The 25,618-nt window shown below is 45.7% G+C and overlaps 1 protein-coding gene, 1 long non-coding RNA gene and 2 pseudogenes across 3 annotated transcripts; 3 read left to right on the forward strand and 1 right to left on the reverse strand.

Annotated features, from left to right (window-relative positions):
• Nucleotides 1–6: 6 nt before the first annotated feature.
• LOC124018967 lies at nucleotides 7–2,578 on the forward strand (annotated as a pseudogene).
• A 314-nt stretch (nucleotides 2,579–2,892) lies between these two features.
• Nucleotides 2,893–15,040, forward strand: LOC124018982 (annotated as a pseudogene).
• A 900-nt stretch (nucleotides 15,041–15,940) lies between these two features.
• LOC124018984 lies at nucleotides 15,941–18,821 on the forward strand. Its single transcript, XR_006835720.1, has 2 exons — nucleotides 15,941–16,951; nucleotides 17,002–18,821. It is a non-coding gene; the product is annotated as an uncharacterized LOC124018984 (long non-coding RNA).
• Nucleotides 18,822–20,015: 1,194 nt separating this feature from the next.
• On the reverse strand, nucleotides 20,016–25,612 carry LOC124018972 (histone-binding protein RBBP7). 2 transcript variants are annotated; one of them, XM_046334302.1, is made up of 12 exons: nucleotides 25,427–25,612; nucleotides 24,919–25,063; nucleotides 24,470–24,618; nucleotides 24,109–24,282; nucleotides 23,779–23,894; nucleotides 23,417–23,577; nucleotides 22,190–22,316; nucleotides 21,725–21,802; nucleotides 21,418–21,497; nucleotides 21,204–21,261; nucleotides 20,816–20,926; nucleotides 20,016–20,641 (listed from the first exon to the last, which is right to left on the reverse strand). In XM_046334302.1, exons 1-12 carry the CDS (start codon nucleotides 25,440–25,442, stop codon nucleotides 20,573–20,575), a joined length of 1,284 nt encoding a protein of 427 aa, XP_046190258.1. In that variant the 5' UTR covers nucleotides 25,443–25,612; the 3' UTR covers nucleotides 20,016–20,572. The 2 variants fall into 2 exon arrangements, with proteins under 2 accessions (XP_046190258.1, XP_046190259.1); XM_046334303.1 differs by having other exon boundaries at nucleotides 21,418–21,494; nucleotides 25,427–25,611.
• Between the last annotated feature and the right edge of the window lie 6 nt (nucleotides 25,613–25,618).

The raw sequence follows: 25,618 nt of genomic DNA on the forward strand, positions 1-25,618 counted from the left end.
TACATACATACATGGTGGAACTAAAATGGTTTCTTCTTGTTCCCCTCCAGACACAGCTGTACCACCATGGGTTGGCTACAGTGAGGAGGAGACCATGCAGCAACAGATCCTGGCTTTGTCCGCTGTTAGTAGCATTTCTAACATTGTCTGTCCACATTGTGCACTTAAGAGTTTGTGATTTGATTCTATCCAATTGGATCTCATCACTGTCAGAGTGCATTGTGTTGATTGTACCTTTTCAATTTGATTTAAATTCATCACAACTTTATTGATCTGTTATTCCAGGACAGGAGGAACTTCCTGAGAGACCCACCAGCTGGAGTTCAGTTCCAGTTCGACTCTGAGCAGATGTATCCTATCGCCATGGTGATGCTGCAGGAAGATGAGCTACTGAACAGGATGCGCTTCGACCTGGTCCCCAAACAGTCAGCAGAAGCCATTACAAATCTAATGCATTACAAATCCATTATTGCACTTCAAACGTGCCTCGATTCAACTCAGAACTATTTACAGATAGGGATTGCAGGCATAAAGTTGGCCTGTTGGCTAATGTTGGATGATGCCAATCCTGTCCATTGATAACATGTGGTCCTTCTGTAGCTCAGTTGGTAGAGCATGGCGCTTGTAACGCCAGGGTAGTGGGTTCAATTCCCGGGACCACCCATACGTAGAATGTATGCACACATGAATGTAAGTCGCTTTGGATAAAAGCGTCTGCTAAATGGCATATATTATTATTATTATATTATTATAAGCCTCTTAGCCTCTTTCAATTGAAAAAGAATGGTGAGCTATCGCTCAATCAGACGGGTTCACAAAGCTTGGACCAGCCATTGAAATTGGAAGAACTGTACACGTGTTTCCATCCATATCAAGTTATCGATTAACCCTTCAGTATATGTGTATGTTACTTACATATTCAATGCTCTGTATGTTTAGAGTGAAGGAGGATGTGTTCTGGAGGAACTACTTCTACCGTGTGTCCCTGATAAAGCAGTCGGCCCAGTCACGGCCCTGGCACAGCAGCAGGCTGTGGTGACCACAGAGAGGATGAAGACCATCAGGCCCGGAGGGGTGTCGGCCCACAGGTACTTATTCTGTTCTATGGTTAGCCGGAATCCAGTTGAGCGTGATCCTGACACGCCCCTAATCAAAAAAACACTGCATTGCAGTTATGTGCAGCAGATAAGCAATTGTGAACTACCGTCAAGCAACAGTTTAGTAGCCTAACTTCTGTTTCATGTTATTGTTGTTTGTTGTCATGCAGAAAATACCATCAGACCAAAAACACCTCCAGTATCCATTAGTGACATTCCCAAGAGTGGAGAGGTGAGTCAATGTTTTGTTTTTCTGAAGAAAAGTCAGCCTTGAATAATTCTGTGCACGTCTATATATAGACCACTGAAATACTGTGTAAATATCAAGTCAAATGTATGAAATGGTCTGGATTCTTTTAATGTTGTTAAATAGCAGGAGGAAGAGGAGAATGAGATCTCCACCAGCCCTGGGGTCTCTGAGTTTGTGAGCGATGCCTTTGACTCCTGTAACATCGACCATGAAGACCTGAGGAAAGAGATGTGAACAGCTGGTGCTGGACAAAGGAGGATGCTGCACTCCAGAGGGTCAGTTCTAGAACTATTAGAACATATCTAGAGTAGCAAGAACTCCAGAGGGTTCTAGTCAGTATCTAGAACTATTAGAAACATATCTAGAGTAACAAACAACCAGCAAGAACTCCAGAGGGTCAGTTCTAGAACTATTAGAACATATCTAGAGTAACAAACAACCAGCAAGAACTCCAGAGGGTCAGTTCTAGAACTATTAGAACATATCTAGAGTAACAAACAACCAGCAAGAACTCCAGAGGGTCAGTTCTAGAACTATTAGAACATATCTAGAGTAACAAACAACCAGCAAGAACTCCAGAGGGTCAGTTCTAGAACTATTAGAACATATCTAGAGTAACAAACAACCAGCAAGAACTCCAGAGTTATATTGGTTGATTTCACTGGAACCTGGAAAGAGCTTGGATTTAATATAATGGCTCAGGTGGTAGAGCTGGATGTTGAATTAGAGGAGAGTGAATGGCATGTTTAGTTGTTTTCTCTTCAGTCTGTAGCATTGATCTCATAATGCTGTTATTTGTTCAGAGGAGACAGCGGACTGGGAGAAGGAACTCCAGGCTGAGTTACAGGAGTATGAGGTGGTGACGGAGGCAGACAACAAAGATGACAACTGGGATAAAGAGATCGAGAAGATGCTTCAGTCGGACGAGTAGAGGTGACCGACCCGTCTTGCTTCAGTCTAGTATCTCTGATATGAGAGAGAGCACCACGAAGGATCAGAAACCATGACCTTGTCTAGTCTAGACCATAGAAATAGAATGGTATAGAAATGAAGGGAACCGCTGCATACAAACCATTAACTGTTTGTTTCAGCACACTCTAGAATGGGAACATCTATGGGGTGTATTCTGATCTGGTGGTGGTCAGGTGTTGAAATACTGTATAATATACATTTTCTGTCTGTACAGTTTAGTGGCTGGCTGTCATTTTAGCTGTGATCGTTTATGGCCGAGGAGGCAACTGACATATTGCATATTGTTATTTTTCTCTATTCTGCTCTTTTCTTTTCTGGAATTCTTTTGCAGTTGGGATGTGTACATCTATCCAAGTAATACTTGTTTCTGTGCTACTCAAATCCTGCTTTCAGTTTTTACCCTAATAAATATACTTCTTTCCAATTGTCTAAATGTCTTTCCTTAATGAAAGTTACAGACATATTGTTATATCTAAAGGGCTGTATAGGGAAGGGTTTTGTTTTGGTGTTGTTTATGCAACATGACAATAGGGTCAAGCAGCCCCGCCCCGCCCCGCCCCGCCATTATATATTGCGTCACATCATAGCGACACACTCGGATGCCAGAGACACAGTCGATTTAAACAGTAAACACATACAGGTACAGTCTGGTACTTTATCGCCCTTTTCTGTGTTTCACTGACCCTACACAGATGATGTCTGTATTTCTAAATGATTGTAACACGTTACAGTCAAACAAAAGAGAAAACATGTTTTATTTACTAAGGAAGTCCATAGCATAGTTTGGCAGTGACAGGTTGTTAGCTTAGCATAAGTTGGCACAGTGTGGACTCACGCACCTGCCAAACCCAAACAGTTTGCGAATTATTGCTTGGTGGTATTTTCTTTCTATACTTACGTTCAATAATCCATACATCAATCAATACTTGATATAAACACTTTAGTCCACACTTTTTGTTGAGTTGAATGTCAACGTTGGATTTGTTACTCAGCTAACAAGCTAACCTACAGCTAGCTCGTGTCAAAGCTAGCTAGCCTAGCATACCAAAGGTTACTGTGACTGACGTTATAGCTATGCTAACTAGATTATAGATCTGTGGCTCGCTAGCTACATCCATTAGCTTTAGCGTAGCCGATACATGGCGCAATGTTTTCCTATCAGTATAGCTATTAGCTGGGTAGGTAAAGTCACTTGAAATTGTTTGGAGGTTATTAGCTAACACGAATTGGCTAGCTAGTGCCTGCTAATAATATATCAAAATTAGCCAACGTTAGGTAGCTCGTTTTATTGCCACTACTGTGTGGCAAGTTTACTTGTTTGGGTGTTTATTTGTTTGGGTGTCTAAATTGTAACTGCAACAGCGGTGTTTAGGGCTACATCCTTCACTTGTGTTCAGTCGGATAATGATTTTATCTTCGGTGTCCGGGTTATCTAGTCAGTTTTAACTAAATCAAGGAAATTGAGGGGTTCTTGTGCTGATTTATATGGCGAGTCCTTCTGTTGGTGCTGTTAGGTCTCGCACGTGGTAATCCTCAACTATCTTCTTAAAGGATTCTATCCCTTCTTGATTGTTGAGGGAACTGTGGTCCAGTGTTTCATTAATATATGAATAACTATAGTTACCACTACTGTCAATGCTGCCCTAGTTATTAGAATGATCTGTACTTGGTGACCCTTGGTCAGGTCAGAGTTAAAGGTGGGGACCTGTCTTGCCCTGCGAGAGTTGGTGCCTTGCTAGAGTCCGGACCAGAGACATAAAACGGAGGACAGCATGTGGTTGCTAACTTGCTGTCTCATTACTATTAATGTTTACATGTGTTGTTGAGGCTATTGAAATAATTTACACACCACTGACAAGATCAGGGAATGATCAAGTATGAACCGGTTCTGTTAACGATTTGAATCAATGCTTACTCACATGGTCAGGCGTACTCACATGGTCAGGCGTACTCACATGGTCAGGCGTACTCACATGGTCAGGGGTACTCACATGGTCAGGGGTACTCACATGGTCAGGTGTACTCAAATGGTCAGGTGTACTCAAATGGTCAGGTGTACTCAAATGGTCAGGTGTACTCAAATAGTCAGGTGTACTCACATAAGAGCATCTGCTAAATGACTTAAATGTAAATGTAATGGTCAGGTGTACTCACATGGTCAGGTGGATACGACCACCTATATTTCACTGAGTTAACTTTTCCTCTTTGCCAGTTTGGGACCAATATCATGGAGGCCGCAGGGTTCTGTGGAATGGAGGTGGCGACTCGGGGGCTAGTGGGGGGATCTGGCAGCAGCTCCCCTCCAGAGCTGGACAGCCCAGGTAGCCAGGAGCACCTGGGGATGTTTGAGCTGGTCAGTAGCTGCTGCAGTGAGGAGGTGAGAGGGGAGACTCCAGGGAGAGAGGACTGCCCCCTGGACCCCAACAATGCTGAGCTGGACCCAGGCGGTGGTGGTGGCAAGATCAAGGACCAAAAGGGATTGGGTAGGTTAACACGAGACTGTCGTTGCCTGTCTAACGTGTGTGAGGTAATATATGGAAACCACTGCATGCTGTCATGGTGATTTTAGCCAAGTTATTGAGAATGTCCCTTCCTCTTCAACCTTGACAAGTGGCTGATCTCTTCACTTGTTGTTTTGTAACAGGAAAAGAGGTTCTCTTACTGATGCAAGCCCTGACCACACTAGCCTCGCCAGAGGAGAAGCTGGCCGCTTTGTGCAAGAAGTATGCTGATTCGGTAAGAGCTGGAAGCCTCCACATGTCTATGCTGCTTTAAGGGATTGTTTTCATCTAATAAATCACAGTGGGCCACTGCTAGTCGATCAGCTAACATGTTCATCCCTATTTGTGTCTTGAGATTGTATACACCAGATTGTATATATTAGTACACACCCTGGGAAAACTATTTTGCAACCGAAAGCAAAACGAGAATTCGTAATTACACCAATTCGGTTTTTTTTTCCATTTCATGCCTAATGAACACTAACCAGGTCTCATTTGAATCTCTGTTCAAATGGTGTTTTTAGTATCACTACGCCTTTATGTCCTGTGACAGCTTTGATTGATTGATTGATTGATTGATTGACAGCTGGAGGAGAGCCGCAGTATACAGAAGCAGGTGAAGGTGCTGCAGAAGAAGCAGTCCCAGATGGTCAAAGAGAAGATCCACCTGCAGAGTGAACACAGCAAGGCCATCCTGTCACGCAGCAAGCTGGAGAGCCTCTGTCGGGAACTGCAGAGACACAATAAGACCCTCAAGGTAGGTAGTGAGGAGAGTCTGTCACAGCAAGCTGGAGAGCTGGAGAGTCTCTGTAGGGAACTGCAGAGACACAATAAGACCCTCAAGGTAGGTAGTGAGGAGAGTCTGTCACGCAGCAAGCTGGAGAGTCTCTGTAGGGAACTGCAGAGACACAATAAGACCCTCAAGGTAGGTAGTGAGGAGAGTCTGTCACGCAGCAAGCTGGAGAGCCTCTGTAGGGAACTGCAGAGACACAATAAGACCCTCAAGGTAGTAGTGAGGAGAGTCTGTCACGCAGCAAGCTGGAGAGCCTCTGTAGGGAACTGCAGAGACACAATAAGACCCTCAAGGTAGGTAGTGAGGAGAGTCTGTCACACAGCAAGCTGGAGAGTCTCTGTAGGGAACTGCAGAGACACAATAAGACCCTCAAGGTAGGTAGTGAGGAGAGTCTGTCACACAGCAAGCTGGAGAGTCTCTGTAGGGAACTGCAGAGACACAATAAGACCCTCAAGGTAGGTAGTGAGGAGAGTCTGTCACACAGCAAGTCAGTTAGTGGCTACTGTAAGCCTGTGTACTCATTGAACTACATATAGAATCATAGGATCTCTATGCTTGTATCAAATCACATGGTATTCATCACATGCTCTGAATACAACTGGACTTTATAGTGAAATGCTTGCTTACGGACCTTTCCCAACGATGCAGAGTAGCAAAAATAAAATGGTAACTAACACGAGGAATGAAATAGAGTCCACAAGAATGGAGCTACATACAGGGAGTATTCAGGGTTGGGTTCGATTTAGGTTTAAATTCAGTCAATTCCGGAAGTGAAAACTCTTCATAGAAAATGTTTTTTATGAATGAATTAAATTTCAATAGAATTCATGAATCGAAAACAGAATTGACCCCCATCCCTGTTACCATTGTTTTTGAAATTGAACGTTTTGCCATATCCCATGTCAGGATGACAACACGCAACGGTCCAGAGAGTATGAGGAGCGTCGGAAGGAGGCCACCCTTCACTTCCAGGTGACGCTGAACCAGATCGAGGTACAGATGGAACAGCACAACTCTCACAACTCCAAGCTGCGCCAGGAGAACATGGAGCTGGCCCAGAAACTCAACAGGCTCATCAAACAGTACGAGCTCAGGGAGGAGGTAGGAGGACGAGACGCTTACCTCTTTCTACTCTGTCTTTTCACATGCACACATTCTCTCTATTCCTCCCATTCTGTCTCTCTCTCCCCATCGTTCTCTCTCTCTACCCCTTCTGTCTCTTTAGTCAGGTGCCTATGGCCGACCTACAACATGTAGGAGCAGTCTGATTGGTGCTTTGATGAGACGATTACTCCATGTTTCAACACGTTTACTGGGATTTAGTTTGGAATTGCCCCGATGGGTCTTTTTTACTAGGTGTATTTTTCAACATGTTAAATGCATTTAAGAGCCTCTGGAAATCTGACGCATGAAGTTCCATCCAGCTTTATCTCTGGTCTGTCCTGTCTGTCCTGTCCTGTCTTGTCTGTCCTGTCTGTCCCAGCACATTGACAAGGTGTCCTGTCTGTCCCAGCACATTGACAAGGTGTCCTGTCTGTCCCAGCACATTGACAAGGTGTCCTGTCTGTCCCAGCACATTGACAAGGTGTCCTGTCTGTCCCAGCACATTGACAAGGTGTCCTGTCTGTCCCAGCACATTGACAAGTGTGTCTGTCCCAGCACATTGACTGTCTGTCTGTCCCAGCACATTGACAAGGTGTCCTGTCTGTCCCAGCACATTGACAAGTGTTCTTTCTGTCTGTCCCAGCACATTGACACGGTGTTCTTTCTGTCTGTCCCAGCACATTGACAAGGTGTCCTGTCTGTCCTGTCTGTCCCAGCACATTGACAAGGTGTCCTGTCTGTCCCAGCACATTGACACAGTGTTCTTTCTGTCTGTCCCAGCACATTGACACGGTGTTCTTTCTGTCTGTCCCCAGCACATTGACACAGTGTTCTTTCTGTCTGTCCCCAGCACATTGACACGGTGTTCTTTCTGTCTGTCCCCAGCACATTGACACGGTGTTCTTTCTGTCTGTCCCCAGCACATTGACACGGTGTTCTTTCTGTCTGTCCCCAGCACATTGACACGGTGTTCTTTCTGTCTGTCCCCAGCACATTGACACAGTGTTCTTTCTGTCTGTCCCCAGCACATTGACACGGTGTCCTGTCTGTCCTGTCCTGTCTGTCCCAGCACATTGACAAGTGTTCTTTCTGTCTGTCCCAGCACATTGACACGGTGTCCTGTCTGCTGTTGTCTGTCCCAGCACATTGACACGGTGTTCCTGTCTGTCCCAGCACATTGACACGGTGTCCTGTCTGTCCTGTCTGTCCCAGCACATTGACACGGTGTTCTTTCTGTCTGTCCCAGCACATTGACACGGTGTTCTTTCTGTCTGTCCTAGCACATTGACACAGTGTTCTTTCTGTCTGTCCCCAGCACATTGACACGGTGTTCTTTCTGTCTGTCCCCAGCACATTGACACGGTGTTCTTTCTGTCTGTCCCCAGCACATTGACACGGTGTTCTTTCTGTCTGTCCCCAGCTTGACACGGTGTTCTTTCTGTCTGAGCACATTGACACGGTGTTCTTTCTGTCTGTCCCCAGCACCTTGACACGGTGTTCTTTCTGTCTGTCCCCAGCACCTTGACACGGTGTTCTTTCTGTCTGTCCCCAGCACCTTGACACGGTGTTCTTTCTGTCTGTCCCCAGCACCTTGACTTGACACGGTGTTCTTTCTGTCTGTCCCCAGCACCTTGACACGGTGTTCTTTCTGTCTGTCCCCAGCACCTTGACACGGTGTTCTTTCTGTCTGTCCCCAGCACCTTGACACGGTGTTCGGTCTGTCCGGTGTTCTTTCTGCACATTGACACGGTGTCCTGTCTGTCTGTCTGTCTGTTCCCAGCACATTGACAAGGTGTTCAAGCACAAGGAGAAGCAGCAGCAGTTGGTGGATGCCAAGCTCCAGAGGACAGCTGAGCTGATGAGAGAGTTGGAGGGGAAGCAGCAGAGAGAGAGAGACTTTGTGAGTCCCACTGGGTTGTTATGGCGATGACTTTGTGAGTCCCACTGGGTTGTTATGGTGATGCTCTAGCTAGCTACAAATAACTGGAGGCTTGTGTTCCATGGGGCACACAACTGAAAACATTTATCACTTGCAACTTCAAATGAGGTCCAGGTGCCTAATGAACACAACCCAGGACACTTTGTGTTTCTCTCTAATAACTGGAAGTGAGTGAACGTTGTCTGTTTGCGTTGACTCATTGATTGTATCGGTTGTCTGTTTGCGTTGACTCATTGACTGTATCGGTTGTCTGTTTGCGTTGACTCGTTGACTGTCGGTTGTCTGTTTGCGTTGACTCGTTGACTGTCGGTTGTCTGTTTGCGTTGACTCGTTGTCTGTTTGCGTTGACTCGTTGTCTGTTTGCGTTGACTCGTTGTCTGTTTGCGTTGACTCGTTGTCTGTTTGCGTTGACTCGTTGTCTGTTTGCGTTGACTCGTTGTCTGTTTGCGTTGACTCGTTGTCTGTTTGCGTTGACTCGTTGTCTGTTTGCGTTGACTCGTTGTCTGTTTGCGTTGACTCGTTGTCTGTTTGCGTTGACTCGTTGTCTGTTTGCGTTGACTCGTTGTCTGTTTGCGTTGACTCGTTGTCTGTTTGCGTTGACTCGTTGTCTGTTTGCGTTGACTCGTTGTCTGTTTGCGTTGACTCGTTGTCTGTTTGCGTTGACTCGTTGTCTGTTGCGTTGACTCGTTGTCTGTTTGCGTTGACTCGTTGTCTGTTTGCGTTGACTCGTTGTCTGTTTGCGTTGACTCGTTGTCTGTTTGCGTTGACTCGTTGTCTGTTTGCGTTGACTGTTTGCGTTGATTGTATCGGTTGTCTGTTTGCGTTGACTCGTTGTCTGTTTGCGTTGACTCGTTGTCTGTTTGCGTTGACTCGTTGTCTGTTTGCGTTGACTCGTTGTCTGTTTGCGTTGACTCGTTGACTGTATCGGTTGTCTGTTTGCGTTGACTCGTTGACTGTATCGGTTGTCTGTTTGCGTTGACTCGTTGACTGTATCGGTTGTCTGTTTGCGTTGACTCGTTGACTGTATCGGTTGTCTGTTTGCGTTGACTCGTTGACTGTATCAGTTGTCTGTTTGCGTTGACTCATTGACTGTATCGGTTGTCTGTTTGCGTTGACTCGTTGACTGTATCGGTTGTCTGTTTGCGTTGACTCGTTGACTGTATCGGTTGTCTGTTTGCGTTGACTCGTTGACTGTATCGGTTGTCTGTTTGCATTGACTGTATCGGTTGTCCGTTTGCGTTGACTGTATCGGTTGACTGTTTGCGTTGACTCGTTGACTGTATCGGTTGTCTGTTTGCGTTGACTCATTGATTGTATCGGTTTGCGTTGACTCATTGATTGTATCGGTTTGCGTTGACTCATTGATTGTATCGGTTTGCGTTGACTCATTGACTGTATCGGTTGTCTGTTTGCGTTGACTCATTGACTGTATCGGTTGTCTGTTTGCGTTGACTCGTTGACTGTATCGGTTGTCTGTTTGCGTTTGTTGACTGTTGACTGTTTGCGTTGACTCGTTGACTGTGATCGGTTGTCTGTTTGCGTTGACTCATTGTCTGTATCGGTTGTCTGTTTGCGTTGACTCATTGACTGTATCGGTTTGCGTTGACTCATTGTCTGTTTGCGTTGTTTGTCTGTTTTGACTCATTGACTGTATCGGTTGTCTGTTTGCGTTGACTCATTGACTGTATCGGTTGTCTGTTTGCGTTGACTCGTTGACTGTATCGGTTGTCTGTTTGCGTTGACTGTATCGGTTGTCTGTTTGCGTTGACTCGTTGACTGTATCGGTTGACTGTTTGCGTTGACTCGTTGACTGTATCGGTTGTCTGTTTGCGTTGACTCATTGATTGTATCGGTTGTCTGTTTGCGTTGACTCGGTTGTCTGTTTGCGTTGACTCGTTGTTGTCTGTTTGCGTTGACTCGTTGACTGTATCGGTTGTCTGTTTGCGTTGACTCGTTGTCTGTTTGCGTTGACTGTTGTCTGTTTGCGTTGACTCGTTGACTGTATCGGTTGTCTGTTTGCGTTGACTCATTGATTGTATCGGTTTGCGTTGACTCATTGTTGTCTGTTTGCGTTGACTCATTGACTGTATCGGTTGTCTGTTTGCGTTGACTCATTGACTGTATCGGTTGTCTGTTTGCGTTGACTCATTGACTGTATCGGTTGTCTGTTTGCGTTGACTCATTGACTGTATCGGTTGTCGTTTTGACTCATTGACTGTATCGGTTGTCTGTTTGCGTTGACTCATTGACTGTATCGGTTGTCTGTTTGCGTTGACTCATTGACTGTATCGGTTGTCTGTTTGCGTTGACTCATTGACTGTATCGGTTGTCTGTTTGCGTTGACTCATTGACTGTATCGGTTGTCTGGTTTGCGTTGACTCATTGACTGTATCGGTTGTCCGTTTGCGTTGACTCATTGACTGTATCGGTTGTCCGTTGTTTGTTTGACCATTTGACTCATTGACTGTTCGGCTGTCTGAAAGACGCCACAGAGTGGAGACTCATTGAGCTGTGAAGGATCAGTTGTCCAGTTTGCAGGACTAGCTGCCTTTTCCTTCCCTGTTTGCAGTTGACTATATGGAGACTGTATGTGACTGTTCATTTGCGTTGCTCATTGAGGGGGACTGTTGTGACTGTTTATATGGAGGGGGACATGTGACTGTTTATATGGAGGGGGACTGTATGTTGACTGTTTATATGGAGGGGGACTGTATGTGAATGCTGTTTATATGGAGGGGGACTGATTTGAATGTTGTTTATATGATTGACTGTGTGTGTGTGTTTATATGGAGGGGGACTGTATGTGAATGTGTGTTTATATGGAGGGGACTGTATGTGAATGACTGTTTATATGGAGGGGGACTGTATGAATGTCTGTTTATATGGAGGGGGACTGTATGTGAATGTGTTTATATGGACTGTGACTGTGTCGGTGAATGTGTGACTGGAGGGTGACTGGATGTGAATGTGTTTATATGGAGGTTGACTGTATGTGAATGTGTTTATATGGAGGGTGACTGTGTGTGAATGTGTTTATATGGAGGGGGACTGTATGTGACTGTGTGTTTATATGGAGGGGGACTGTATGTGATGTGTGTATATGGAGGGGGACTGTATGTGAATGTGTTTATATGGAGGGTGAATGGAGGGACTCATTGACTGGGGGGACTGAATGTGACTGTGACGGAGGGTGAATGTTTATATGGAGGGGGACTGTATGTGACTGTGTTCAATTTGGAAGGGCTCTGGATCTCCTGTAAATGACTTAAATGTAAATGTAAATGTATATGGAGGGGACTGATATGGAGGGTGACTGTATGTGACTGTGTTTATATGGAGGGTGACTGTATGTGACTGTGTTTATATGGAGGGGACTGTTTGAATTGTTTTATGGAGGGGGACTGTTTATATGGAGGGGGACTGTATGTGAATGTGTGTTTATATGGAGGGGGACTGTATGTGTGTTTATATGGAGGGGGTGTATGTGACTGTTTATATGGAGGGGGACTGTATGTGAACTGTGTTTATATGGAGGGGGACTGTATGTGAATGTGTGTTTATATGGAGGGGGACTGTATGTGACTGTGTTTATATGGAGGGGGACTGTATGTGAATGTGTTTATATGGAGGGTGAATGTGTTTATATGGAGGGGGACTGTGTGAATGTGTGTTTATATGGAGGGTGAATGTGTTTATATGGAGGGTGACTGTGTGTGAATTGTGTTTATATGGAGGGTGACTGTTTATATGTGAATGTGTGTTATATGGATGGGGGGACTGTATGTGAATGTGTTTATATGGAGGGGGACTGTGGAGGGTGACTGTGTGTGAATGTGTTTATATGGAGGGTGACTGTATGTGAATGTGTGTTTATATGGAGGGGGACTGTATGTGAATGTGTTTATATGGAGGGGGACTGTGTGTGAATGTGTGTTTATATGGAGGGGGACTGTATGTGAAGGTGTTTATTTGGAGGGGGACTGTGTTGAATGTGTTTATATGGAGGGGGACTGTGTTCATGTTTATATGTGAGGGGGACTGTGTTCATGTGTTTATATGGAGGGGGACTGTATGTGAAGGTGTTTATTTGCAGGGTGACTGTGTTCATGTGTTTTGTGATTTGTAGCTCTCTTTGTACATGGACAAGTTTGAGGAGTTTCAGACCACTCTGGAAAAGCAACGAGGTGTTCACTACCTTCAGACAGGAGATGGAGAAGGTTTGGAACTGAACATTTAACATGAGTGGGACTGTTTATATGGAGGGTGACTGTGTGACTGTGTTTATAGCTGGGAGGGTTGGACTGTCTGTCGACAGACCTCTTCTATAGCTGGGACGGGGGTCTGTCGACAGACCTCTGTTTATATGGAGGGGGTCTGTTTATCTGGAGGGGGACTCGAGGTCTGTCGACAGACCTCTGTTTAGCTGGGACGGTGAGGTCTGTCGACAGACCTCTCTAGCTGGGACGGTCGAAGGTCTGTCGACAGACCTGTTTAGCTGGGACGGTCGAGGTCTGTCGACAGACCTCTCTTAGCTGGGACGGGGGACTGTTTATATGGGACGGGGTCTGTCGACAGACCTCTGTTTATATGGACGGTCGAATGTCTGTCGACAGACCTTTCTATGGACGGGGGACTGTTTATCTGGAGGGGGACCGAGGTCTGTGACTGTGTTTCTATGGGACGGCCGAGGTCTGTCGACAGACCTCTCTCTGTGAGGTCTGTGACAGTTTATATGGACGGCCGGTGAATCGACAGACCTTTATATGGAGGTGGGGACTGACAGATGTGAATGTCTGTTTACAGACCTCTCTCTGTAGCTATTTGGATCCAGGCACTGGACGGTCGACTGTCTGTGACAGACCTCTCTCTATATGGAGGGGACTGTCGATGGAATCTGGACGGGGGACTGTCGACAGTCTCTAGCTGGGACGGTCGAGGTCTGTCGACAGACTGTATGGGAAGGTGTCGACAGACCTTTCTAGGGGACTGTGGTCTGTGTACAGACCTCTGCTAGCTGGGACGGTGTTCATGTCGACAGACCTCTCTCTGTGGAGGGTGAGGTCTGTGACAGACTCTCTCTATGGGGGGGTCGAGGTCTGTCGACAGATCTTCTGTGACTGTGGATAGGTATGTCGACAGGGTGACTGTAGTTCATCTGTCGACAGACCTCTTGCAGGGGACGGTCGAGGTCTGTCGACAGACCTTTTAGCTGGGATCGAGGTCTGTCGACAGACCTCTCTCTTGGGAGGGTCGAGGTCTGTCGACAGAGTTAGCTGGGAGGGGAGGTTTCGACAGACCTCTCTAGCTGGTCGAGGTCTGTCGACAGACCTCTCTAGGAGCTGGGAGGGTTTGGTCTGTGGGACAGACTCTCTCTAGTGGGACGGTCGAGGTCTGTCGACAGTCTCTAGCTGGGACGGTCGAGGTCTGTCGACAGACCTCTCTCTAGCTGGGACGGTCGAGGTCTGTCGACAGACCTCTCTCTAGCTGGGACGGTCGAGGTCTGTCGACAGACCTCTCTCTAGCTGGGACGGTCGAGGTCTGTCGACAGACCTCTCTAGCTGGGACGGTCGAGGTCTGTCGACAGACCTCTCTCTAGCTGGGACGGTCGACAGACCTCTCTCTAGCTGGGACGGTCGACAGACCTCTCTCTAGCTGGGACGGTCGACAGACCTCTCTGTAGCTGGGAGGTCGACAGACCTCTCTGTAGCTCTGATCTTTTTTCTGTGCTCCAGATGACCAAGAAGATCAAGAAGCTGGAGAAGGAGACGACTCTGTGGAGAACGAAGTGGGAGACCAACAATCAGGCTCTGCTACAGATGGCTGAGGAGGTGAGATGATGAGAAACTCTCCCAAAGGGCCATCTTACTTTATCATTTACTAATAGCAGCAGACATTTAAGAATATTTTGTACTGTAAAATTTCACAAAGTATCTCAATGAATGATGTCACTTAATTGTAGAATATCTGATGTTTAATGTCGTTGGCTGTTCGTCCTTTCCAGAAGACACTGCGGGACAAACATTACAAGGGTCTGCATGGGAAGCTGGAGTGCCTTGAGAAACTGTGCCAGGCTTTGCAGAAGGAGAGGGACGACCTCACCACCAAACTGGGAGACCTACAGTCAACAACCGAGGAGGAGGGGACGGGACCTCCAGACCCCCAGCCCAGCCAGGAGTCTACCCAGGATGAGATGTCTCCGCCTGGGAGGGGGGAAGAGACGCAGCCCCTTACTACCCCTGAACTGGAGCTGGAGTCCTCCACCACAGAGCAACTTGACAACTGAGCCACTAACCCCCTCTGCCTTTTGGAGGGTATATTTGAATACAGTATATCTTTTTTTGTGTGTTAAAGTTATAATTAAGATTAAAATGACTGCATTATTAACAATGAATATAATACTTTTTGCCCTGACTGTACATTGTAAAACTGGGCTTTGTGGTGAGCACGAGGCTCCCCCCTTTTCTACCACATTTGTATTTTCTTAGATGATTGTCTTCATGCTGTTGGTCAGTCACAGGGCTGTTGTTGTTCAGCAGCTTTCCTGTGGTCAGTCACAGGGCTGTTGTTGTTCAGCAGCTTTCCTGTGGTCAGTCACAGGGCTGTTGTTCAGCAGCTTTCCTGTGGTCAGTCACAGGGCTGTTGTTTCAGCAGCTTTCCTGTGGTCAGTCACAGGGCTGTTGTTGTTCAGCAGCCTTCCTGTGGTCAGTCACAGGGGCTGTTGTTCAGCAGCCTTCCTGTGGTCAGTCACAGGGCTGTTGTTCAGCAGCTTTCCTGTGGTCAGTCACAGGGCTGTTGTTCAGCAGCTTTCCTGTGGTCAGTCACAGGGCTGTTGTTGTTCAGCAGCTTTCCTGTGGTCAGTCACAGGGCTGTTGTTGTTCAGCAGCTTTCCTGTGGTCAGTCACAGGGCTGTTGTTGTTCAGCAGCTTTCCTGTGGTCAGTCACAGGGCTGTTGTTCAGCAGCTTTCCTGTGGTCAGTCACAGGGCTGTTGTTCAGCAGCTTTCCTGTGGTCAGTCACAGGGCTGTTGTTCAGCAGCTTTCCTGTGGTCAGTCACAGGGCTGTTGTTCAGCAGCTTTCCTGTGGTCAGTCACAGGGCTGTTGTTCAGCAGCTTTCCTGTGGTCAGTCACAGGGCTGTTGTTCAGCAGCTTTCCTGTGGTCAGTCACAGGGCTGTTGTTGTTCAGCAGCTTTCCTGTGGTCAGTCACAGGGCTGTTGTTGTTCAGCAGCTTTCCTGTGGTCAGTCACAGGGCTGTTGTTCAGCAGCTTTCCTGTGGTCAGTCAGGGCTGTTGTTGTTCAGCAGCTTTCCTGTGGTCAGTCACAGGGCTGTTGTTGTTCAGCAGCTTTCCTGTGGTCAGTCACAGGGCTGTTGTTCAGCAGCTTTCCTGTGGTCAGTCACAGGGCTGTTGTTGTTCAGCAGCTTTCCAGTTGGACTAAAATTATACTTTTTCTTTCTCACGTCTCTGTGCAGCTTTCTTCCATTGAAAAATCTATATTTTGGATATTTTGGAGCTGTGGAATTGTAGTCAGATTAAATATCTTTTAGAACTCTTAACAGTGTTCAGATTAAATATATTTTGAACTGATATTGTAGTGGGATTTAAATTCTATCATATGCATATTGCTATATTAAAGGAGCCTTGTTGCATCGTCGTGACTAACTGAATCTAATCTCTGTCTAGGACCAGAAATAGCAGGGCATTGTACAGTAGAAGAGTTGCAAACATACAATGTTTATCTCAGAGCAGGTACCATAGATTTACTAGGATGGGAATTCCCAGTCAAGTCAATGTCGTAACATGATTGGTTGACTTGTATTTCTACGGCTGGGCCATTTCAGTCGTTGGCTTGTCATGATGGAATCTACTGTCTTTCTAATACCTCAACACTGGTGTTTAGTTTCAGTCAAGTCTCCTTTCTGCAGCACCTGGGACTTGGAAAGGAAACATCCCTGTCCTTTTAACATGAGACTGAGTCTGAAGGGTTAAATCTGTTCAGCTTTGACCAAGATGCCCTGCAGTCAACAGACGGCACGTTCAGTCATTGTAGGTTCCCGGTTTCTGCAGGAGGACCCCCTGGTTCTGATGCTGCTGTATCTACAGGCTTTCCTGGTTTGTAATTTCAGTAGCCTGGTCCCAGATCTGTGTGTTGTCTGGTCCAACTTGACAAACAGCACAATAGCCTGGTCCCAGGTCTGTGTGTTGTCTGGTCCAACTTGACAAACAGCACAATAGCCTGGTCCCAGGTCTGTGTGTTGTCTGGTCCAATTTGACAAACAGCACAATAGCCTGGTCCCAGGTCTGTGTGTCTGGTCCAATTTGACAAACGGCACAATAGCCTGGTCCCAGGTCTGTGTGTTGTCTGGTCCAACTTGACAAACTGTTCTCCATCTCTCCTTAACTGATACCTCCACATGATGGAGAGAGGGGGCATTCGGTTCAATTTACCCAATGGTTAAGGGCTCACTGGGTCATTTATCCAATGGTTAAGGGCTCACTGGGTCATTTATCCAATGGTTAAGGGCTCACTGGGTCATTTACCCAATGGTTAAGGGCTCACTGGGTCATTTACCCAATGGTTAAGGGCTCACTGGGTCATTTACCCAATGGTTAAGGGCTCACTGGGTCATTTACCCAATGGTTAAGGGCTCACTGGGTCATTTACCCAATGGTTAAGGGCTCACTGGGTCATTTATCCAATGGTTAAGGGCTCACTGGGTCATTTACCCAATGGTTAAGGGCTCACTGGGTCATTTACCCAATGGTTAAGGGCTCACTGGGTCATTTACCCAATGGTTAAGGGCTCACTGGGTCATTTACCCAATGGTTAAGGGCTCACTGGGTCATTTACCCAATGGTTAAGGGCTCACTGGGTCATTTACCCAATGGTTAAGGGCTCACTGGGTCATTTACCCAATGGTTAAGGGCTCACTGGGTCATTTACCCAATGGTTAAGGGCTCACTGGGTCATTTACCCAATGGTTAAGGGCTCACTGGGTCATTTATCCAATGGTTAAGGGCTCACTGGGTCATTTACCCAATGGTTAAGGGCTCACAATGTAATTGTACTTCTGTGTGATCATTTGGTTGGAGAAGTCAGTGAGGCACTTTACTGCAGACACTGTGGGCCTTCAGGAACTGGGTCTGCTTGGATAACTTGGTTGTGTTCCAGACCAGTGAACATTTATATGGGACGTAATGTTCCTTGGGCTCCAAATAGGCTTCTTTCTATTCCTTATGTCTTGTTTTTGTTTTGTTAATAGACAGAAATTGGTTTTATTTCTGGAAGCAAAAAGACACATGGATTTATAAGGTGCCTTGTCATCTTATACTTTATACTGGAAAAATGTGATTTGCATTTTTTTTTTATACAAACGAAACATATGTAATTCAAACACGATGCAAACGTTCACTAAGAACTTATTTGGCATTGGAGATACTTGCCGACAATGTGAAAATGTAACCAATCTCTTGTAATGAGAATGATGGTGGTTTTGGGCCCCAGGTCAGGGTTGTGTTCATTAGGCATCAAACAAGAAAACAAATTGAAACTGGGTTCAATCACTGAAACTGTTTCCAGCTGCAAAATATTTAAACCGTGATCGGATCCGTGCCCTAATAAACACTACCCAGGTTCCCCTATTGGCCCGATCACCCGGTCATCGACCTGAACCTCATATCACCAGCTTACATTGTCTTTTGTTTTCTTGTGAAGTCATAAGGATGTAATTCAGAGCACAGCCCCTGAAGTTTTAAACGTGAATGTTAAGATGGGTCCAAGCCACGGTTTGGGGGGGATACTGCATCTTAACCTCAAGTCTAAATCAAGTTCAATACTTTACTGTGTGATGTGGTCCAGGCCAGTTGGATGTAGCCTGAGTCCATCTGCTTGGGCTATTATGCCAACTCATTGTCATGCTAAATGTTTGGCTTGACTGACAGCAATGATGTAGGCAAAAAGCACAAACAGACTGGCACTCAGGCTATTGTGGATGCCCGCCAGTTAAACTCAGGTTACGTAAAGACATCTACCTCTGCAGGTGAGAACTGTGAAAGCAGAGCTAGTTCATGTTCAGAAAGCTTTGGGCCCACATTCCCCTTTAAGATTGTGAAATGTTCTTATAGTCCTGTCTCTCACTTTTCAATAAACTATTTTGTAGTATTTCAAACTTGGTTGTCATTTTAATTTCCTAGTTTGCTCGATGTTTAAATTGGTCTTGTGAATGAAGTTAATTTCTAGGCAGTACACACACACAACCTTGCGTGGCTTCCCAGACTCCTTGCTCTGGCCAAACACTATGCCCACGGACGTTAGTTTTTCCGTCTGGCTCAGTAACTCCGACACATTCTGATTGGTCCAACCCATCGGTTCCTGGAACCAGAATACAAGTAAATTGGCATTTCGAGAAGTCGTCATTGGCTTTGATACTCAAATGGTCCAATCGCCGACTTTGAAGCCCCTGGAGTAATTTGTGGCGATGTCAGTCTGGAGAACAGCACAGTGGCGATGTCAGTCTGATATGTGGAGAACAGCACCGTGGCGATGTCAGTCTGTGGAGAACAGCACAGTGGCGATGTCAGTCTGTGGAGAACAGCACAGTGGCGATGTCAGTCTGTGGAGAACAGCACAGTGGCGATGTCAGTCTGGAGAACAGCACAGTGGATGTCAGTCTGGAGAACAGCACAGTGGCGATGTCAGTCTGGAGAACAGCACCGTGGCGAACAGCACAGTGGCGATGTCAGTCTGTGGAGAACACAGCACAGTGGCGATGTCAGTCTGATATGTGGAGAACAGCACCGTGGCATGTCAGTCTGTGGAGAACAGCACAGTGGCGATGTCAGTCTGGAGAACAGCACAGTGGATGTCAGTCTGGAGAACAGCACAGTGGCGATGTCAGTCTGGCGAACAGCACAGTGGCGATGTCAGTCTGTGGCGAATAGCACAGTGGCGATGTCAGTCTGATATGTGGAGAACAGCACAGTGGAGAACAGCACAGTGGCGATGTCAGTCTGGAGAACAGCACCGTGGCGATGTCAGTCTGTGGAGAACAGCACAGTGGCGATGTCAGTCTGATATGTGGAGAACAGCACAGTGGCGATGTCAGTCTATGTGAAGAACAGCACAGTGGATGTCAGTCTGTGGAGAACAGCACAGTGGCGATGTCAGTCTGATATGTGGAGAACAGCACCGTGGCGATGTCAGTCTGTGGCGAACAGCACCGTGGCGATGTCAGTCTGATATGTGGCGAACAGCACCGTGGCGCTGTCAGTCTGTGGCGAACAGCACCGTGGAATAATTCAGTTGGAGTCCGTAAATGGGTTACATTTTCTTAGGCGATTTATAGAAAACAGAAGAAACGCAATTAATTTTAAAAGTTACAAAAAGTACTTTATTGCAATTTATGCACAAAACAGAAATCCAAGGTTCAAAATGATTTAGTCACTTGCCTCGAAGTCAAAGCAGAAACGATACCAAAGGAAATCCTTATTTAGACAGGTGGAAAACAACCCCTGCTTTACCAAGTGCATTTGTTGAACTGTCCACCTGCTTGGTTCAGTGACATTCCACTCAGATGAGATTATCCTTTTATAAACAACTTCTATACACTTTGGACCAGTTTCCTGGACAGAGTGCCTAGTCTTGGACTAAGAAGCACAGCCAATTGTGAATATCCATTGAACATGCTTTTAAGTTAAGAACTACGCTTAAATCTGTGTTCAGGAAACCAGCCCTTTGTACCTGTAAGGGCTGCTTGATCAATATACCAAACCAAATCCAGAAGAATGCTTCTATATGGGAAACAGAATGTCTGTCAGGTAGAGCTGGAGGCTACAATGTGAAATACTGTACAAGAGGAGAGAGATGCACCAGGAGGTGGTTGGTGGGTTGGACTGGGGTAAGGTGGGGTGGAGTAGGCGGTTACGACCCTTGACCCTCCAGCTCTGAAGCAGGGGTGTCAGGCTCCTCATCATTATAGATGTTCTCAGCCTAGAGAAGGAAATTGTTACATCAATTAAAGGATTTACAATTACTCTAACTGATTAATAGGAGCAGACTTCTTGAATTAGCTTTAAACAAAAAATGTAGACAAAAGTTAGAAAACAACCAGGGTTAAGTTTTGTGAAAGTGCAGAAGCAAACGTGGTACTTCAACATTACTCACCATTTGCCAAACCTGCATGATGTTATCCTCGGAGACGGAGCAGATGACCCATGGCTCGTTGGGGTTCCATGTGAAATCAGAAATCTTCGCTGTGTGTCCTCCATGGATGAACTGACGAGATAAAACAAGTCCGCAGGATGAGCAATATGCCAAAATATAACCTCCCTATAGGCCACCTGTCCCATTGGCTACTCTCGCTGGTTATTTAAAAGCTCAGGGGTAGGGTTGCAAAACTGGCAACTTTCCCAGAAACGTCATGGTTTTCCCAGGATTCCTGGAATTCTGAAAGAACAGGCTGGAAATCCAGGGAATATTTGGGAAAGTTGACATTTCTACAACCCTACTAAGGAGATCAAAGGTCATTGTGGATGATGGGTCTATCACTCACCAGGAGTTCTGGAGGTCCGTCCTCTGCATCTTCAGCAGACTGTTCCTCTCCAATTTTACTGGGGACCGACAAGACAAAACCATTTCAACATCATCCTATTAGACTACAGTGTTGATCACACACACACACACACACACACACACCCCCCCAAGGGCGCTGAGCAAACGAACCAAAAATGCTAGTCCAGTCAACATGCCCTGTGGTCAGTCTTTACCTGAGATCCCATACGTTGAGCCTCCTATCTGTTCCACTGGAAGCCAGAATGGTTTCGTTGTGAGGGGACCATTGCACCTGCCAAAGAAGTCAGTAAAGCACTGTCAGTGCAATAAACTCCAGCTCAGCACAACGTCTACGAGGGACACCAACACTTGGAAAAAGAGATGGGAAATCAATGTGATCTACCCTGGGTTAAATAAAAATAGAAAGTGGAATGGGACGCCAACCAAGCCTGGTAACTTATCCAGACTCTCAATCCTATTGGTTCAGAGGCATTGAGATGTTCACTATTTATGGAGTATTACCTGGAAGATTTCATCCTTGTGCGATTCAAACGAGTGGAGCTTCAGTTTGAGGTTACGCAGATCCCAGAGAGCAACAGTCTGTTACACAAAAAGGAGAAAGAAAACATTTAGTAACGTTAAATATATTAGAACGTATTCTTGGACTACCGCCCAGTAGGAAATACACTTCCTGGTCATGTGATTTGTGACCTGACCACTTTGACCAACACCATTGTGCACAAACTTTATTTAACTAGACAAGTCAGTTAAGAACAAATTCTTATTTTCAATGACAGCCTAGGAACAGTGGGTTAACTGCCTGTTCAGGGGCAGAACGACAGATTTGTACCTTGTCAGCTCGGGGGTTTGAACTTGCAATCTTCCGGTTACTAGTCTAACTACTAGGCTACGACACTCAAGCACTTGAGGTGAGACGGACGGACTGATTGTGTTTATCAAAGAAAATAATAATAAATAGGTACAGACCTTGTCTGCAGAGCCGGTGGCCAGGATGAACTCGCTGTAGGGGTTGAAGGACAGACAGTTGACCTCTGCAGTGTGGGCGTCCACTGCATGGCTGGGCTTGGACGTGTTGTTGGACCGTGTGTCCCAGCTGAGACAGAGATGTCAAATGTTAATGACTTTTTTTCCCACTTGGGCCCCCGCCTTCCAGCATAGGGGAACATCCCGCGCCACATCTATCGGCACAAGGACTGTTCATACCCCTCTTGTTGATGGAGAGAATTTCAGGTTTAAAGTTTATTTTGTCATGGGGTACAATTAACATTTTGCTGTTTTAAAGCTAATTGTTTTTCTATACACTTTGCGATGTTTAATGTGTATTCATGTGAAATGACTGACAAATTACAACAATCTATGGGCTAAAAAACCTTAAAACATTAGCTGACATGGGCAAGTTGATCTGGACATTTCTGACAAGTTATAAATAGCTACGGTATTCAATGACTGGAATAGTGATGGACTACCCCATTTCAGAACTGCACCTTCTAGTATTACAACTATGACTGGAATAGTGATGACTACCCCATTTCAGAACTGCACCTTCTAGTATTACAACAATGACTGGAATAGTGATGGACTACCCCATTTCAGAACTGCACCTTCTAGTATTACAACAATGACTGGAATAGTGATGGACTACCCCATTTCAGAACTGCACCTTCTAGTATTACAACAATGACTGGAATAGTGATGACTACCCCATTTCAGAACTACACCTTCTAGTATTACAACAATGACTGGAATAGTGATGGACTACCCCATTTCAGAACTGCACCTTCTAGTATTACAACAATGACTGGAATAGTGATGGACTACCCCATTTCAGAACTGCACCTTCTAGTATTTGACTGGAATAGTGATGGACTACCCCATTTCAGAACTGCACCTTCTAGTATTACAACAATTTAGTAAACCTTCTAGTATTACAACTTTCAAGAGTAAGTTTAAAGCCATTCTGAGTTCCTTATAAATAAAAACTGAATTAAGGGAAAGACAGTTAAGAGAATCAGATCCTTCCATCCAGTTTTCAAATCACTTTTCCTTTCAGAGATCTTCTTGTGTGGAAAGTTTAAAGCAACACACTGTACATAAAACACACTGGATGTTATGATTAGTTACAACTTGAAAGTATCAGATTGTGTAAAAATACATTGAGAGTAGAAAAATTATAAACAGAGAAGGCTCACTCACATCATCAGTTTCTGGTCGTCGGCCACAGAGCCAAACAGTGATTCGTGGAGCAGGTGCCAGGACACGTCCTCCACCACTGCAGTGTGGCCGGTGAAGATGGTCTTAGCATCCACTATCTTCCCCTCCTTAGGACCAGCACCGATGTCCCACAGGCAGATCGTCTGGAGATTAAACATGTCAGTGCACTTCTTAACAACACAATATATAGTAGTTCATATAGCATTTGTCTAGATCTAATGAGTTTGCTTAATAACAATGCAAAAACGCTTTCATTTTCAGTGAAAACCACAATCTAGCTTGAAATGATTAAAAACGCACAGGGGAAAATGTTGTGCTGACGGAGTGTAGAGAGAGACACTTACGTGGTCATCAGAAGCACTGAGCAGGTTGCCACTGAGGTTGGGGTTCCAGGACAGGCCGTAGCCCTCCTTCTGGTGGCCCCGCAGGCGCAGGTCTGGGCTGCACTCACCACTGGGGTCTATGAGAGGGAGAGACAAGATGGTAGAAAAATGTTAAGACCAGAAAAGGGTCAAATGCATATCAAGTTACTACTTTCAGGAACCGGATTTATGTTTTCCTGGTCAGATGGAATCGTTCCAAAAGTGCAGACTCAAACATTTGAATCACGTCCAATAGCATTTTGATTTGTTTGAAAGAGCAGTGATCTATTTACCAGATGTGTATTGTCTTACCTGGTTTGGAAGGGTGCTTGGTGTAGTCAAAGACCAGTACGTCTGAGGTGGGGGTCTTGGTAGCAATGATGCAGGGGTTCTGAGGCATGTACCTGGCCCGGTTCACTTCACCCTCGTGGTTTATCTTGATCTCAATCTCTATCTTTCCACTCACGGATCCAAAACCTCCAAATTCTGAGGAAGAAATACTGCATGTTCAGCATATTTTCTCAAGAGAAAATGTTCACTGTGCCGGTAACATCTTGACTTATAATATGCATATAAGGCCAGATTCCCAGACACAAAAAACACAATGGAAAATGTCTATTAAATCCGGGACTAGGCTTAATGTGTCCGGGAGACCATCCTACGATGAACATACCTGCTCCTTTTTCACTGTCGTAGTGGGAAGCGTCAAACTGGGCGTCATCGTTGGGGACCTGTACGCTGGCGATCACCAGGTGATTCTGCTCATCTGACGTGTGAGTTCCCAGTACCAGTCTGTGGACCGCATAGTCCTTTCCATCCGGCCTGCACAGAGAGACACATTAAATATTGTCCTTGTGTGTGTGTCTGGAATGGCACACTATTCCCTAGAGTGCACTACTTTTGACAAGAGACCTATAGTCAAAAGTAGTGCACTGCTATGTCAGAAGACACCACATGGCAAAATAACATGCTTTTCTAGACTAAACTAGAATGGCTGACAAAGAAGGCCAGGTTGGTAGAGAAAACAATACAATGTTCAGTATATTAGGTAGGTCAGCACACAGTTTTATGTTGAGCGCAACAAGAGGAACAGAAATGGTGACGTAGCATTGGCTACTGTACCTGTTGACGTCAGGTAGCCACTGCACAGTGAGACTGGGCCACTCCAGCGCGTGGGTCATCACCAGGTCATAGAGGAAAGGAGTATTCTTCTTCCAGATTTTGTATTCTTCATTGATCACACGCTCCTCAACTGCATCGTCGTACACTAGAACAGTAAAAGAAGCATCACTTACATAAGACTACAATGGACAGTTACTACCAAGGCTAGTGTAACGTTGGGATTTACTGCATTCCTGTACCCTCGGGCCAGTTGTGCCTCATTTGCATGTTACACAAGCAAGCAGGCGGACTGTCAATGTGAGCTAGATAGTTTATCTTGCTAAATAAATCTATTAGTTAGCCATCTAAATTCTCAACTTATGGAGCACAGATAGTAAACCCAGGCCGAACGTATGCAGCCTGTACTGGTTAGCATAGCTAGCTAACAGACCGCACTTTTCATTTGGCTATGCATCCAGCCGCGCACACAAAGCATGCATGAAATGAACCGAGCCCACCAATTCCCTACCTTCTTTATCCGCCATGTTTGGGTTTTAGGGGATCCTGCAATTGTAGGTCACCCGTGGGTTTGCCCGAAAGCAAGGTAACTAGGTAGCTATTCTATATTATTCGCAAAAGGCCAAAACACAGCGGAATTTGTTGACCACTCAAAATCCCTCTTTCTTTTATGCGCGCATCCGAGGATGGAGAGCACAGCGCA

Source organism: Oncorhynchus gorbuscha, unplaced genomic scaffold (assembly GCF_021184085.1).
Source record: "Oncorhynchus gorbuscha isolate QuinsamMale2020 ecotype Even-year unplaced genomic scaffold, OgorEven_v1.0 Un_scaffold_592, whole genome shotgun sequence".
Classification (NCBI taxonomy): domain Eukaryota; kingdom Metazoa; phylum Chordata; class Actinopteri; order Salmoniformes; family Salmonidae; genus Oncorhynchus; species Oncorhynchus gorbuscha.

Excerpts from the sequence above, each read along its gene's own strand:
- LOC124018972 (XM_046334302.1), bottom strand. Across the intron at positions 24,283-24,469 it reads CGACAGTGAAAAAGGAGCAG|AATTTGGAGGTTTTGGATCC; the intron begins GTATGTTCATCG and ends TTTCTTCCTCAG. Across the intron at positions 20,642-20,815 it reads TCATGCAGGTTTGGCAAATG|GCTGAGAACATCTATAATGA; the intron begins GTGAGTAATGTT and ends TTCCTTCTCTAG.